The sequence below is a fragment of the Rhincodon typus genome, chromosome 20, assembly GCF_021869965.1.
Source record: "Rhincodon typus isolate 14 chromosome 20, sRhiTyp1.1, whole genome shotgun sequence".
In the NCBI taxonomy this organism is placed as follows: Eukaryota; Metazoa; Chordata; class Chondrichthyes; order Orectolobiformes; family Rhincodontidae; genus Rhincodon; species Rhincodon typus.
In genome coordinates this window covers 749021-762399 of record NC_063351.1, presented here as the reverse complement: position 1 = coordinate 762399, position 13379 = coordinate 749021, and the positions used below count along the sequence as shown (strand labels likewise).

Below are 13379 nucleotides of genomic sequence, written 5' to 3'. Positions count from 1 at the left end.
CAAATAGGTTGCTACAGCAATTAATTGTGGCTGCATTGTCACTATTAATGAGACTAGCTTTATAGTACAGATTTATTGATTGGATTTAATTCCATGAGCATTAGCCTAGGATTCAGGATTGCTAGTCCAGTGGTATCATCACTGTATCTCCCAAAATCTCTGCCCCATTTGGTTTCCCTTTTTTGCTTGTCTCAGTTTATTTTTTTAATTTTTGTTCTCAGTCAGCAGCACTTGCTCTGGGCATATCTTTTACTTTGTTGATATTTTTCCTGCTCTATCTTCACTCCCTGGTAAACTAACCCTCCTGTCATTCAGCCTGTTCTGTCTTTCACCTTATCAGAGACCTCCCTTTTGTTCTTATGCCACTCACCACTTGCTCAAAACCTGTTACATTTCTAATATTTCCCCTCAGCTCTGGTGTAAGGCCACAAACCTGAACTGTTGACTCTATTTCTCTATTTCCACAGATGCTGTCTGACCTGCTGCAGGTTTCCAGCAAGTTCTGGTTTAATTTCAGATTTCACCGCTTTCTTTTTGGTTTTCATCCTCTAAAATTCATGAGATTTTGAAATGGTCCCAGTTGATTAAAAAAGAGCATTAATTCTGCATTTCAAGAATAGAGGGAACTACAGGCCAATTAGTCACCAGGAAAATGCGGAGTCCGTTATATTTAGAATATCCAAATACAATCAAGCGAAGTCAATGTGGTTTATGAAAAGGAAATATTTGACAAATCTATTAGAGTTATTTTGATGAGGTCACTAGCATGAATATAGTGGACCCAATGGATGTATTTGTAATCGTAAAACCTTCTGCAGGAGGTAAGTAGTGGATTGCACCAATTAAAGATTGAAAAGGGTTTCTTTCTGGAGATGGAGGACTTCGGTATTTTGTATTTGTCTTTGCCAAGGAAGAAAATGCTGTCAGCCATAGTGAAAGGAGAGATGCTTGAGGTGGGGAGGCAGGTGGTGGGGATGACACACAGAGTCTACAGGGGACATTGACGGGTTTCACTGAGTGGGCAAACAATTGGCAGGCGGAATATAACGTGGGAAAATGTGGACTTAACGCAATTTGGCATAAAATCCAATGTGTGAAAAAAATTTAGTTTGTGTCATTTAGTCCTCAAGTCTTTGCCAGCTGTCTGTGTCCCTTCAAGTTTATATCCTTCAAGTGCTCACCTGATTTCTTTTGAATTCATTGAACGTCTCTGCTTTAACCACTTTCCACCACCTTCCTGGGCAGCAAATTTCAGGTCATTTTACCATTTGCTGCCTTTTGATTTAATTTGATTTATTTTTGTCACATGCACCTAAGTACAGTGGAAAGTTTTATATTGTGTGTGGTACAGGCAGATCATAACATGCAAGGGCATACAGATTAAAGGGTGTTTAGACAGAACGAGGCATACCAGGTTTCAGCTGCACAGGAGGTGCTCAAAAGCAAGATTAACACTGGATTTGAAATTAGAGAGGTCCATTCAGCAGGCTAATAGCAACGGGGAAGAAGCTGTTCTTAAACCTGTTGGTACATGTGTTTAAGCTTCTGCGTCTTCCACCTAATGGTAGAGATCGGGAGAGAGTATAACCAGGGTGGGAGGGGTCTTTGATGACACTGGCTGTCTTTACGTGGCACCTGGCCAAAGCGCTAAAAGCTAATAAAAGTTTAGAATAATACTTAACAAGATGCATCACCTTGAATGAGTCCTGTGAACATTCCTTTACAAGCTGAAGATGACACCTGCACTTGTTTTCCCATCCTGTGTTGTCTGTGTGAGCCAGCAGTTTTGTCTATTGTATCTGTTGTTTTCTGTACTGGTTATTTGTGATACCGTATAAGAGAGAGAGAGGTTCTTTCCAAGCTATTGCTGCTGCTGCTGCTGCTGCTGCTGGACTTCATTTCAGCTCAGAATCGTGAACAGTGCCAGGAATGAACTGAAGCCTCCAGACCAGCCATCGATTGAGGTGACCCCGGAGGGCAGAAGAACATGAGACTTGTTGCTTTTTCTAGAAAGATGTGAGACTTGTTGCTTTTTCTCCCTTTTTTCTGTTCCATTTATTATTGCCATTACAATCATTTATTATTACCAATATAATAATTTACTATTACTTAATAAACATTAATATTTAAGCAAATTGCTGTTCATTAATCTTCTCTTAGCTATATTTACCTGAATCTTAAAAGAACCACTTGGATACATACTGTGATCCAAGGCATTTTTGGCGACGAGGATGTGAAAATATTTAAGAAAAGGAATAGGCAACCGGATGCTCCGGAGAGAGTAAGAACTGCCGATGCTGGAGCCAGAGATAAAATAATGTGGAGTTGGAGGAGCACAACGGGCCAGGCAGCATCACAGGAGCAGGAAAGTTGATGTATCGGGTTGGGACCCTCCTTCAGAAAATCCCGACCCGCAACGTCAGCTTTCCTGCTCCTCTGATGCTGCCTGGCCTGCTGTGTTCATCCAGCTCCACACTGATGCTCCGGAGACCTTCCGTATTCCAGGATGACTCTCGGTTCATGTTAATCTGTAAGCACAATTAGTGCCCCCGCAAAAGTGGGGGATGGTCATAACCAGAAAAAGAGAGAAAGGAGGGTTAGTCATGCAGGCTGCAGTACACAAATGCTTGTGGGAGATAGGCTTCCCCAGTGCAGGGGAAGGGCAGTATACCACAAATGGGATGGATATTGTTGACAGCTTTGTGTTCTATGTGTGGGACATTGGAAGGGTGCCAGGCCAAAAACAGACAGCTTGAGGCTGCATTGGCAGCAATAGAACACCGTAACCTTATCCTAACTGAAGCAGTTAAGACAGCGCAGGGGAGAGCTGAGAATGTGGAGGAGAAACAGAATCAGATAGTATGCCATCTGGCAATGGTACAACAGAAAAAGAGAGCAAAATGGCGCAAATGGAAAGTTGACCCAGTCAATGTACATGCACTATTAACCTCACAATGGGACCCTGACCATTAGGATGGGGACGTTTGGTATTCATCTGACTCAGAGTCTGAATGGATGGACGGGGAAGGGGATGCTCCACCTCCAGAGCCATCCTCAGATTGGGGACTAGTAGCACAACCCCTAATAACAAATAAGGTAAAACAGGTAGGAGAACAGAACCCCCAAATAAAATAGAAATGGTACATAGCTGATGGAGCCAAGGAGGGAAAGGAAGGTGTTACCAAACTCCATGAACAAATAGCTGAATACCCATCAGACAGACAAGCCCTGACTGGACCTTACCTGCATCTCCCATTCAATGAGAGGGGGGGTGGTTTCCGTTCGAACAACTACCTGAAGATACTCGTCATTGTGTTTGGTTCACTAATGGATCAGCCACCTGGAGGAATGGCCAAAAGTGGTGGCGAGCAGCTGCGTTTAATCCCTCCACACAGATGATTATCCATAGTGATGGAGATGGGGGATTGAGCCAGTACGCTGAATTGGCAGCTGTACTCCTAGCGCTGGAAGAAGAGAGTCAGTGTCTGCACACTTATACAGACTCATGGGTAGTGGCCAATGGAATGGCTGTATGGATGCCAACCTGGCAGTCTCATGACTGGATAATTGCTGGAAAGCCCCTGTGGGGAACAGAACAATGGAAACAAATATGGGCAAAGGCACAGCCCATGAAAATCACTGTGTACCGTGTCAATGCCCATGTGAAGGATGGTTCGGAATCTGCTGATCACAACAATACTGGGGATGGAATAGTAAAAGCCAGAACGGTCGAAGATGCATCTGAAGAGTACCACACTGGAAAATGGGGTCATGGAAAATCAGGGCACTGGGGGTATCATGGCACTGTGCAATAGCAAGAGATCAAGGGTTGCATTTACCCGCCAATCTGGTGAAAGAAGTCGTCAGCAAGAGTGAGACATGTCAGAAGGTAAAACATGTATCGCTGCCGAAAAAGCCAGTGGCATAAATCAAGTGAGGAGATCGGCCTGCTCAAACCTGGCAGATTACCTATGTTGGCCCATTACTGCTACAACAACAATATCAATATCTGTTAACCATGGTGGACACCTACTGTGGGCTAATTCTAGCTTTCCCAACAACCAAAGTGAATCAGAGTAACACCATTAAGGGGCTAGAACAGTTGATATCCTACTATGGTGAACCATCAGAAATACAATCAGATAATGGCTTACACTTTGCAGGCCAACAGGTGAAACAATGAGCTGGAGACAATGGGATATATTGCCATCCTTATTATCCTCAAGCAGCTGGCCTTGTAGAATGAGTGAATGGGTTATTAAAACAGCAAATTAAATGATTGACCCCTAATCATATGTTACAGGGGTGCCTCAAAGTGCTGCCACAGGCATTGCATAATCTGAACAATCACCCTCTGAAAGGAGGGACACCAGCGAGTAGAATGTTCCAAGCGGGTGGAATAATAAACCTATAACATCCGCCGACCTTTGTACAGGGGGAGAAGTGTGGGTACACCACCCACAGAACCCACATAAGCCTAGTGAGATACTTGCCCATGGACAAGGTGATACCTATTAGATATTGATAGTGGGGCAGGAGGCACCAGAATGTATAGATAGAGGGAATTTAACAAAAAGAGAGTGAAGAGTCGATGATTGTAAGCTGATAAGATATGATTTCTTCATAGAACCATGTGAATTAATGGATGACGCTGTGGATGATTCATCAGTTGGCAGCTGCTGTACTCAATCTCACGAAAAAGGCCCCTGGGGTTATTAATTTGATGATAGTTATTTTCATTGTAGTTTTAATTTTTAGTGTAGGTTACATTCTGTTATTATACTTTCTCGTGCGGCCATTGCTGATTTGCGTCTGCATTTGCAAATGTAACATGTCCTGTCAAATATCATCAGGGGTGGAATAAAGCACACTGAAGCATCTTTAATTGTCATATTAGTTCACTCTCCCACCCAGTTTTGTGTCACCTGCAATTAGCAGGTTACAATTAGCTCCATCATGTGTGCCATTACTATACATTGAGAATAGTGGGGACCAAGCACTAATCCCAGCAGCACTGCACTAGTAACTGACTGCCAATCAGACATTGACCTATTTATTCCTTTTCTTTGTTTCCTAGCGCTCACACGGATTTGTGTGAGGTAATGACTGGGAGGAAGGAAGTGAATGTACTTCAGTAGATGACACAAAAATAGGTGGAAAGACAGGTTGCAACAATTTACAGAGAGATATTGATAGATTAAGTAAGTGTGCAAAAAGTTGGCAATTTAAGTACAATTTGGGAAAATGTGAAGTTGTTTGCTTTGGAAGGGAGTCCAAAAGAACAGAGTATTATTTAAATGGAGAAAAACTGCAGAAAGTTGCAACACAAGTTGATATGGGGATACTTGTTTACAAAACATAGAAAGCTAGCACACAGGTACATTAGGTAACCAGGAAGGCTAATGGAATGTGGTTGTTATTTCAAGTGGGTTGGAGTATAAGAGTAGGGAAGTCTTACTGCAATTGTACAAGGTGCTGGTGATACCACAGTCCCCTGGAATGCTGGAAGGAATTCTGGCCTCTTATTTAAGGAAAGATATCATTTTAATAGCAACAGTTCAGAGAAGGTTCACTAGGATGATCCCGGTATGGAGGGGTTGTCTTATGAGCAAAGATTGAACAGGTTGGGACTCTACTGATTGGAATTTAGAAGAATGAGAGATAATCTCATTGAAACAATTCAGATTCTTAAGGGGGTTGACAGGGTAAACGCTGTGAGGATGTTGCCTCTCATGAGAGAGTCTAGGACCAGAGGGCATAATCTCAGAATAACCAGGTGCCAATTTAAGACTGAGAAGACTTTTCTTCAGAAAATTCAGAAGGGTCCAGACCCGAAACGTCAGCTTTCCTGCTCCTCTGATGCTGCTTGGCCTGCTGTGTTCATGCAGCTGTACACCTTGTTATCTCAGATTCTCCAGCATCGGCAGTTCCTACTATCCAAGGATCAGAGGGACCTTGTTGTGCATGTACACCAATCCCCTAAGTAGCAGAACAGGTGGATAGAGTAGTTTACAAAGCATAATGACACATGGCTTTATTATTCAAGGTATAGAGTTTAAGAGCAGGGATGTTATGCTGTACCTGTAAAAAACATTGGCTAGGCTACAGTTAGATTATTACGTGTGCTTCTGGAATCCACATTATGGGAGGGGTATTATAGCTCTGGAGAGGGTGTAGAAGAGTTTTCCCAGCATGTTGACTGGGCTGGAGAGCTTCAGTTAATGAAGAGAAATCAGATAATTTGAGTTTGTTTTTCTTGGAGCAAATGAGATTAAGGGATGGTAAGATTGAGATGTACAAAACTATGAGGAGCATAGACAGAGTAGAGAGGAAGGATGGATCAATGAGAGGGGCATAGATTTAAGGTAAGAGGCAGAATGGTTCCAGTAGATATGAGGAAAAGGTTTTTTCACTCAAAGGGTGGTGGGAACCTGGAACTCACTGCCATGGTTGAGGCAGAAACACTCATAATATTTAAGAAGTATTTAGTTTTGGGCTATGAGCCAAATGCCAGAAAATGGGGTCAGAATAGTCTGGTGGTTGTTTTTGCCAGCACTGACACACTGGGCCGAAAGGCCTTTTTCTGTGTTTTCGATCTCTATGACTCTATAACCAGTTCTCTATCCACATCAGTACATTACACGCCCCCAGTCACATGCACTTTAAGTTTACATGTATTTTATTTGTAGCTAAAATCTATTAAGTTGTAATAAATAGCAATTCCATTTAGGTACAGAAACCTGGTCCATGCTTTGTCAACCTGGGTCAAAAGAGACATACATCAGAGATTTTGCATACTTCAATAAAATCTTTACCTTTTGTGATGACTCTAGGAAGAGTAAGACTTGTTTTCCAGTTCACTTCCCCAGTGAGGTTTGACCAAATGTCATGGAAGACCTGAAGCCCTAACACCAACTCTCTGGGGATTGCCACTAGAAATCATCACTCCAGTTTGAAAAACATTTCATGACTACTCTATTTCCAGCCCTCGGCCAGTTCTATATCCATGCTGCTACTGGTACCTTTATTCCACAAACTCTAATTTTGCTGATCAGTCTGTTATGTGATACTGTATCATATGCCTTTTGGAAATCTATGTGCACCACATCAACTGCATTGCCCTCATCAACCATCTCTGATACCTCATTAAGAGCTCAAGCAAGTTGGTTAAACACAATTGTACCTCAACAAATCTATGCTGGCTTTTCTTAGTTAATGTATACTTAAACAAGAGACTTAATTTTATCTCAAATTGTCATTTTTGTCTGAGATAGCAGGAACTGCCGACGCTGGAGAATCTGAGATAACAAGGTGTAGAGTTGGACGAACACAGCAGGCCAAGCAGCATCAGAGGAGCAGGAAAGCTAACATTTTTGATATCTTCCCTGTTACAAAGGAACATACTGGCCTGTAGCTGCTGAGCTTAATTCTTTTATGAACAAGGATGTAACATTTCATGGTGAACTGAAGGGCCTGTTCCTGTGCTGTACTGTTCTATTTGCATCTCTCTAGTCCTCTGGCACCACACATGAATCAAAGAAGGATTGAAAGAATATTGCCAGTATCTCTGTAATTTCCATCTTTATGTCCCTCAATATCCTTGGGTGCAACTCATCTGGTCCTGGTCGTTTATCAATGTACCATACAAACAGCCTTTCTAATAGTTCAGCTTTATCGATTTTTAGTTCCCCCAGTATCTCAAGACCATAAAACCATAAACCATAAGACATTAGAGATTTAGGTAATTTAGCCCATCAAATCTGTTCCACCATTCAAAGGCTGATCTGATAATCCTCAAATCCATTTTTTTGCCTTATTCCCATAATCTTTAATTTTCTTACTGATTAAAATCTGTCCAACTCAATTGTGAATACACTTAATGACCAAGACTAGATAATTTTCTGCAGTATAGAGTTTTACAGATTCACTATCCTCTGGGGGTTGATTGATCTTAGTAGGATAATAGGTCGACACAACATCGTGGATCGAAAGGCCTGTACTGTGCTGTACTGTTCTATATTCTATGTTCTATCTCTGTCTTAAATGAGCAACTCCTTACTTTGAGACTATGCTGTCTGGTTCCAGACTGTCCCAAAAGAGAAAACATCCTTTGAGCAACCATCCCTAGGAATCTTATATATTTCAATAATATTTCATCCTTCTAAACTCCAATGAATACAAGACAAATATGCTCAACCGCTCTTCATAAGAAAATCCGTCCATACCCAGAATCAACCAAGTGAACCATCTGTGGACTGCGTCCAATGCCAGAATATCTTTTTCTTAGAAAAGGGGACTAAAACTGTTCACAGTGTTCGTGTGTGGATCAACAGTGCCTTATTTATTTTTTAGCAAGACATTCCCAATTTTGTACTCCATTTCCTGTGAAATTAAGGCCAACTGAAGGTTTCCTATTACCTGCTGAACTTGTATGCTAGCTTTTTCTTTCATCCATACACAAATCCCAAATCCCTTTGTTCTGTCACTTTCTGCAGTCTTTCTCCATTTAAATAACTCATACTTATTCTGTCTGCCAAAGTACATAACCATTCATATTTCCACATTATATTCCAACTGCCAATTTTCCCATTCACTTAACCTGCCTATATCCCTCTGCAGACTCTTTGTGTCATTTTTACCACTTGCATTCCCACCTATTTCTGGGTCATCCTCAATAGTGCATTCACTTCCATTATCCTCATATATAATGGAAAAAGTTGTGGCCCATCATTGATCCCAGTGGCACTCCACTAGTTACAAGATGCCATTCTGAAAACTTCCCCTCACTTTATCCCAACTCTTTATCTTCTATTAGTTAGCCAACCCTTTCCACATTGCCCCCAGAACCACAGGCACTTCTCTTATTAAGTACTCTGACATGTGGTATCTTGTTAAACCAATCCAAGTGTGTTACATTTACTAGTTCAAGGCTAAGATAGGCTGTTTTTTAATTAGTAAGGGAGTCAAGGGTTATAGGGAAAGGCCAAGAAACTGGAGTTGAGGATCACTGGATCATCCATGACTTTGTTGAATGGCAAGGCAGATTCAATGGGCTGAAGTTTTAATAGTGGCTGCCCTCGAGGAGGATAGAAAGTACAAGGGATTACTTAAATAAGAAATCAGGAAAGTGAAAAGAGTGGCATGAGAAAATATTGGCAGGTAACATCGAGTAAAATCCAAAGGAATTTTATAAGTATATTAGGGGTGAGAAAATAACCAAAGAAAGAGTACAGTCCATTCGGGACGAAAGCAGCAATCTAATTATCATCACAGCAGATTTGGCCAATAATAATCCCCTTTCAGGTTACCCATTTACCTGTTGGCAATATTTCAGGTGAAGATTCCAAGTCAGGCTTATCTTGGATATGTCCAATGGAGAAAAGCAAGAGAAATCTGGATAGCCAGCGCTGGAGTGATGTTGCAGACCAAAATACCCATTTTTATGACTCTTGCTGCTATATTTTAGGAGTTAAAGATCATAGAGACATTTTGCTAGTCAGTGAGAAAAGGAAACTGAGGGGTAGGGTGCCAAATGGTAAGGGGAAAGAGGTTTGGGTAGGGTGTCAGGATGTTAGTGGGGTAGGGTGCCAGTTGGCTGAAGGAGGTCAAGGTAATTCCCAAGACATTGATAGTGGCGTATTCAGTGATGGTAAAGCCATTAAATATCTGGAGAAGATGGAAATATTCTTTCTCTTGTTGGAGATGCTCATTGCCTGGCACTTCTGTGGTGCAAATGTTATTTGCTATTTACCAATTCAACCTTGGATATTGTCCAGACTTTGCTCCATTTTGACATGAACTGCTGTCATAGAAACAAAGAAGAGAGGAACAGGAGGAGGCTATTCGGCCCTTCGAGCCTGCTCCGCCATTCTTCAGGATCATGGCTGATTGTCCAACTCCATAGCCTAATTCTGCTTTCTCCCCACAACCTTTGATCACATTCACTCCAAGTGGTATATCTAGTTGCCTCTTGAATACATTCAATGTTTGGCATCAACTACTTCCTGTGGTAATGAATTCCACAGGCTCACCGCTCTTAGAGTGAAGAAATGTCTCCTCATCTCCGTCCTAAATCATCTATTCCGAATCCTCATACTGTGACCCCTGGTTCTGTATATAACCACCAATTGGGAACATCCTCCCTGCACCAACCCTGTTCAGTCCTGTTAGAATTTTGTCAGTCTCGCTGAGATCCCACATCCCCCCACCCATTCTTCAGAACTCCAGCGAAAACAATCCCAACCCAGTCAATCTCTCCTCATATGTCAGACCCGCCATCCCTGGAATCAGCCTGGTAAACCTTCGCTGCACTCCCTCGAGAGCAAGAGTATCCTTCCTCAGAAAAGGAGACCAAAACTACACACAATGTTCCAGGTGTAGCCTCACCAAGGCCCTGTACAACTGCAACAACACATCCCTGCTCCTGTACTCGAAACCTCTCACGATGAAGTAATGAAGGCCAACATACCTTTTGCCTTCTTTACTGCCTGCTGCACCTGCATGTTTACTTTCAGCGGCTAGTGCACAAGGACACCCAGATCCCGCTGCACACTCCCCTCTCCCAATTTACAGCCATTCAGATACTAATCTGCCATCTTATTTTTGCTTCCAAAGTGAATAACCTCACATTTATCCAAATTATACTGCACCTGCCATTGATTTGCCCACTCACCCAACCTGTCAAGATCATGCTGAAGGATCTCTGCATCCTCGTCACAGTTCACCCTCCCACATAACTTGGTATCACCATCTGAGGAGTTGCTAACGGTGTTGAGTTTTGTGCAAACATCAGTGAACATTCCTACTTCTGACCCTGTGGTGGAAGTAGGTCACTGATGAGGCAACTGAAGATAGTTGGGCCGAGGACACTACCCCAAGGGGGTTCTTGTGATATGGGGTAGTGTTCCTATCCCTGAGGCAGGAGGCCCATGTTCATGTTCCACACGCTCCAAAAGTGTGTAATAACATCCTCCAAATTGATGATTTGAAAATATCTACCCCCGAGGAACTCTGCATAGAGATGCCCTGGAGCTGAGATAACTGACCTTCAATGCCCACAGCCGTTTCCTTTTATGTTCGGTATGACTGCAATCATGGAGAGATTTCCCCTGATTTCCACTGACTTTGAATTTCCCAGAGCTCCTTGATGCCATACTCAACTATAACAGTCTGTTTCTCTCCTTTACCAAATGAACATGCCAAAGCACTTCAACATTGAATGAAACAGAGCCTCATAAGGAGATACTAGGTCAGATGCCCAAAGCTTGAACAAATGGTTAGGTTTTAATTCATCTTAAAGGAGGGAAGAGAGTTGGAGAGGAAGAGGAAATGAAGAGAATGCCATAGCTTAGTGTCTGGGTGACTAAAGGACTGTCACCAGTGATGGAGTGATTCAAATCTGGGATGTTCCAAGGCCAAAATTGAGGGTTGTAGGCTGGAGGGAAATGCAGAGATGGGGAGAACCAAGGCCATGGGAGAGGCAGATTTAAAACAAGGACGAGAATCTAGAGACTTAGGCCAATGTCTAGTAGTCAATGTAAGGCAGGGAGCACAAGGGGCGAGAGATAGACAAGATTTGCTGCAGGTTACAACACGGGCTGTGGATTTCTGAATGATCTCAAGCTTATGGAGGATTGAATATTAGAGTTCAATTAAGGATGAGTTTGAATAGTTGATTCTGAAAGTAATGAGTTCAGGAGATGGTTGGACCTATCAGAACCCAAACTGTGTCGTGGAGCAACCTTTTGATGAGTAACTGCTGCTCGTTAGCACAGTAAATGACAGATTCCATCACTTTGTTGATAACCAAGAGTAGACAAATGAAGTTGGTATAATTGGATGCACCCTATATTTTGTGAACAAGATTCCACATTATCGGGCAGATGCCTATGTTGTAAGTGTACTGGAACAGCTTGGCTAGGGGAGTGGCAAGTTCTGGAGCTCCTGACCCGAAACATCAACTTTCCTTCCTCTGATGCTGCCTGGCCTGCTGTGTTCCTCCAGCTACACACTGCGTCACCTCTGACTCCAATATCTGCAGTTCTTGCTATCTCTGGGACGGTGATAGTATTGTTCTAGGACACTATGTGGAAGATAATTGTCTAAGTATGACTAAGTCATGCTGTTGCTTGACTCATCTGTGGTACAGCTCTCTCAATTTTGTCAAAAGCACCTAGATGTTAGTAAGGAAGACTTTGCAGAGTTAACAGGGCTGTGTTTGTCATTGTTTCTAGTGCCTGGGCCAGTGCCAGATGATCTGTCCCATTTTATCTTTTCTATATGGCTTGTTGAGCCATTTCAGATGGTGATTAAGAGTTAACCACATTGCTGGGCTTTTGGATTTACATAGAGGCCAGACCAGGTAAGGACAGAAGATTTCTTTACTTAAAGGAATTGGAGTTGGGGATGGGTGGGGGCTCGGGGTGGGTGGGGTGGGAGGGGGGTGCAGTGGTGGTGGTGGTAGTGGGTGGTGTGGTGGAGGAGGGGTGCAGTTTTTGACTTCATGGTTGCCATTCTGTGACTAATTTAAAATAATTTTCTCAAAGGCAGTTAGAGAATGATATCAAATTCTATCCTTTCTAACAACACTCACATTCCATAAAAATAATTCAAAATTACTCATTTAAATCCCTCTGCTGCTGAGGTGGGATTTGAACTCCTAATTCTCAGAGCATTAGTGACAATAACATCAGACCCAGACCTGCACGTCATGCATGTCCCACTAGAGATCCAATGTACAATCATTGAGTGACACTACAATAAACACCTCAGTGCAACCCTGCAATGCAGCCAGGATGGGATCTGAGAGCATTGAGGTCTGAGTCAGACCTTGTGAAGTATATGATACAAAAAAACACAGTGGGGAAGGGAATAGTCAGACTACAAGTTTTTATATAAATTGAAATCGTTAGCTGGACAGTATTTCCATTTTGCAATACCTGAACCATCAGGAGTTGACCGTACATGCGTAGGCAACATCTTCAGACTGGAAGAGTTGGGGAAGTCCAAACCCTTCAGCATCTCCACTTCAAACCGAACCATGATGTCTTCGATCTGGTCTTTATTGAGTTGCATGTTGAAAAGGAAACGATTTACCTGGGACATCAAGGAAGTTGAGTTTAAAATCCAGAGACAGACAGAAACTATAGACAAAGAAACTATTGAGCAAGAGATTGGAACTACAGAAATCAAGAAGTAAAATAAAAGTATGAATAAAACATGAATAAAGTAAGTTTGGAGCTTAACCCTGAAAAGTGTGAGGTGATTCATTTTGGAAGGACAAACTTGAAAGCAGAATATAGGGTTAACGGAAAGATTCTTGGTAGTGTGGAGGAGCAGAGGGATCTTGGGGTTCATGTCCACAGTTCCCTGAAAGCTGC

General features: G+C 42.4%; 1 protein-coding gene across 1 annotated transcript in view; it reads right to left on the bottom strand.

Annotated features, from left to right (window-relative positions):
* The window catches only part of LOC109912598 (hexokinase-1), a 240029-nt gene extending 226937 nt beyond the window's left edge, over window positions 1–13092 (bottom strand). The window contains exon 1 of the mRNA XM_048608741.1: window positions 12939–13092. Coding sequence (XP_048464698.1) covers window positions 12939–13074 — 136 coding nt within the window. The 5' untranslated portion in view covers window positions 13075–13092. The remainder of the gene's footprint in view (window positions 1–12938) is intronic.
* Between the last annotated feature and the right edge of the window lie 287 nt (window positions 13093–13379).